Source organism: Chrysochloris asiatica, unplaced genomic scaffold, assembly GCF_000296735.1.
Source record: "Chrysochloris asiatica unplaced genomic scaffold, ChrAsi1.0 scaffold00282, whole genome shotgun sequence".
Classification (NCBI taxonomy): domain Eukaryota; kingdom Metazoa; phylum Chordata; class Mammalia; order Afrosoricida; family Chrysochloridae; genus Chrysochloris; species Chrysochloris asiatica.
Window position 1 is genome coordinate 2493728 of NW_006408800.1, and position 3684 is coordinate 2497411.

General features: G+C 39.7%; 1 protein-coding gene across 1 annotated transcript in view; it reads left to right on the forward strand.

Annotated features, from left to right (window-relative positions):
* LOC102815532 (ATP-binding cassette sub-family A member 13-like) overlaps positions 1-3684 on the forward strand; it is an 857870-nt gene that overhangs the window by 156956 nt on the left and 697230 nt on the right. Inside the window, exon 11 of the mRNA XM_006874535.1 lies at positions 2666-2793. Coding sequence (XP_006874597.1) covers positions 2666-2793 — 128 coding nt within the window. The remainder of the gene's footprint in view (positions 1-2665; positions 2794-3684) is intronic.

Sequence of the window (3684 nt, forward strand, 5' to 3'; positions counted from 1 at the left end):
TGGCAGAATGTGTCCTTTGGTTGTTTAAATGATTATATATTCTTGAGTGTTTTTGTGTACATCCCCTACCCCACAAAACCAAACCAAACCGAGGGAATAGAAGCAAATACTATTGAATGATGATGCACAGAGGAAATTGTAATCATTGCAAATGAAATGATGAGTGTAAAACTGATGTTCCCACATGTAAACTATCACTCAATTCACAATAAAAACTAAAAAAAAAAAGAATCCTATTAAGGAGCTCAAAGGTTCCAAGTGAAACAGGAACTAAAATTTTCTGTGACATTACTACATCCTCTATCAAATTATTTTGCTTGGGCTTCTGTAGCATTGGTTTCTGTTTTCTTCTACTTTTAACTTCTTTTTCTTGCGTCGAAGATTCTATGCACTTGATACAAAGACAGACATTACAGACTCCCTTGCTCTGGGACAATTCTACAAATCACATCTTAATCTTCAACTCTCTAACATTTAATGGTGAATTCCATTCCTTCTCTTTCCCAGAGATATTTTCTTCCCAGTTTATTATCTAGTTGCTTCCTCACACTCTCCAGTAACATGTCATCCTTCTAAACTGACTAGAGCCTAGAGGAGGAGAGTCTTTCAAGCCTCATCCTCTCTTCCTACCCAGTGGACACTCAGGCAGGGGAGTAATATAACTCCCACTTGGAAGTCCTTGAGATAGCTCCCTGAAGACTTTTCTGTCTGACTTTTAAAAAAACAAACAAACAAAAACTTTCTATTGTAAATTGAGTGAAGGTTTACAGAGCAGATCATCATTTTACATTGAACAAATCGTATGCTTTGTTTCATCTCAATGATTACAATCCCCCCAATTTAACATTACCTATCCCACTTTCTTCCTGTGTTTCCCATGTCTGGTCCTTCTTTCTCAAACCTTCGAAATTTTGTCCTTAGGTAAATGCTATCCTTTTGCCTCGAATGGTTGACAATTCTATGATGTGTGTACCTTGCTAGTGTTGTCCCTGCTATATACCTTTCTATTGCTTAGTTGAAAATGAGCCACAGGGCTTAATTCAGTTCCAGACCTAAAGGATGACAAAAGGCCATAGTCTCAGGATTCTATAGTCTCTACCTGACGAGTAAGCCTGGTATTCTTTTTTATGATTTTGATTTTTGTTCCACAGTTTCTCCCACTCTATATAACGCAATCCCTTTTTAGAGAAGTGGTCATGGTAGCTGGTCACCATCTAGTTCTTCTGGTCTCAGCATCATAGAGACTGATGTTCATGGGTCCATTAATTCATTGAACTAATTGTTTCCAAGTGTCCTCAATTTTCATCACTTTTCTTTCCTCCAGAACGGATGCACCAACAATTGAACCTTCGATGATTACTCATGAGCTTTTAAGATCCCAATTGTTCCTCACAAAAGTAGGATATAGAACATTGTCTTTGTGAACTATGTTATGCTATTTGACTATGATGCCCCATAAGATAATGATTTTGAGTCCACAGGCCCAGCAAATCATTTCCTTAAGGAGTTCAATAATATCTATGAAGTTTTAATAATGTTGCTCCCGTATGCCGAAGCACAGGGCAGTGTGAGTGGTTATGAGCGTTTTTGTCAAGAGTCAGCTCTATGTGCTCTGTTGGTCTGAAGAGGGTGAGTTCTAGGGTGGTAGACCTCTGTTATAGTATGTGCTATGCTGGGGGTGGATGAGGGTGGGGCTAGTAACACCTCTAGTTACCAGGAAAGTGTGGGAAACAAGAGAGAATCCTTGCCAGCGAATAGTGTGCATCCACATCAATGCTGCCAGCAAAAGTTCAAAATGGTCATAACGAGTCATGCCAGTTAACAGTTCACCTGTCTGTCTCCTTTCTTGCTTCTTCAGTTCAGTTTCTTCTCCAAGTCAGGATTCATCATACTTCTCTAGTCTTTCCTCTGAAGTTTAGGATTCCAGGATTATCATCTAAATCTAGTTCATTAGGTTTTTCATATCTTTGTTGTAGAGGGCCTGTCTAGCATGTTTGACTAGTCTGCATCTTGCTGGAAATCCTCTCTGTCTTGATTTTAATGTTGACAACTTGAAAGCATACATAGTCTTGGAGACAAATAACCAGTTGAAGTTCCTCTGGCATCCTCAATATGTCTGAATTCTTTTTCCAGATGCTCCAGGAAATACTGGTACCAAGTTGCCTGGCTACTTACTTGTCCTTCCTTTGGCCTTGGAGAATCATAGAGATGTTGTTAATTTGCCCAAATCAGGACTACTTTGATGGCATTTTACATAACTGCTCAACATTCTGAAACTTTTCTCAAATTCTTTTTCTATGCTTTATAACTGGAAGCTGTGAGGCAAATGTTTTAAAATCTGACCTGAAACTTTCTTCTATACAATACTAGTAGTATATGTCACAGTTTTTAGGTAAAGAATAAAGTTTAATTCAAATTGAATATCTAAAATTATCCTAAAATACTATGAGTAGGAACCAACTCGACAGTCCTTAATAACAACAATCTAATTAAAGCAGTGCTTTTCATTAAGAACATGGCTACATGAATATGATGAAGTAGAACTTTCATCTCTGAGCACACTTCCAAAAGCAGTGGAATCTTCTTAATGAGCAGAATTTTCATTTCCCTGGGTGACACGTTGAATTCCTCTCTATCTTGTTTCATTTATTTGTTTTTGTCTCAGATTACTTCATCTACAAAGATTACAGAATGCGCTGCACATGCTGCCCGGGTACCCAGCTCTGCACAGATTGCTTCTGCTTGACGGGGCCCTCCGGAAAGCCATGGCCCAGAAATTACGTTTTGTCCAAGGTAAACTGCCTCACTGAGAACAACCATGTAATTTATTAGGAAATTGACCTGAAACTGCCTGACAGCTTTGTAAAGTTTAGAGATAAATTGTGCTGATAGCATATATATAATTATGCTCTAATCTGGGTTCTGAGATATTTGGAAATGCAACACAGCAAAGAATGCTGCTAAAATGAAGGATGTGTTCTTCTCTGCTGCATTATCCCTCAGTGTGGGGCTAGCAGGGGATTTTCAAGGACTGGAGTTTGAGTTTGGCATTCATAACAGCATCCATGGTTCTCAGGTTGGCAAGAGGCCAGCATGTATTGCTTAGAATTATACTGACTCTGATTTCCCCCTCTGTGCCTTGCCATCACCAGGGAAGGGTGTTTTTCTTGCTAGTTTGCAAAATGATCTCCTTTTGATTGGAGAGTATTCTCCTCTGAACTTTCACTGACTAAGGTGGGTATTTTTCTTTCTGTTGTCATTCGAGGTTGTTGTTGTTGTTGTTAGGTGCTATCAAATCAGTACTGACTCATAGCAACCTTATGCACAGCAAAATGAAACACTGCCCGATTCTGGGCCAACCTCACTATCATTGCCATGCTTGAGCCCATTGATGCTGCCACTTGGCCAATCCATCTCGCTGGGGGTCTTTCTATTTTTCTCTGACCCTCCAGAGACTGATCCCTCCTGACATGTCTGAAGTATGAGAGACGAAGTTTGGCCATCCTGGCCTCCTAGTAGCACTCTGGCTGCACGCCATCCAATTTGGCAGCCCATGGCACTTTCAATATTTTCCTCCAACACCATAACTCAAAAGCATCAATTTTTCTATGGTCTTCCTTATTCACTGTCCAGCTTTAACATGCATATGAGGTTATTGAAAATACCATGGCTTGGGTCAGGTGT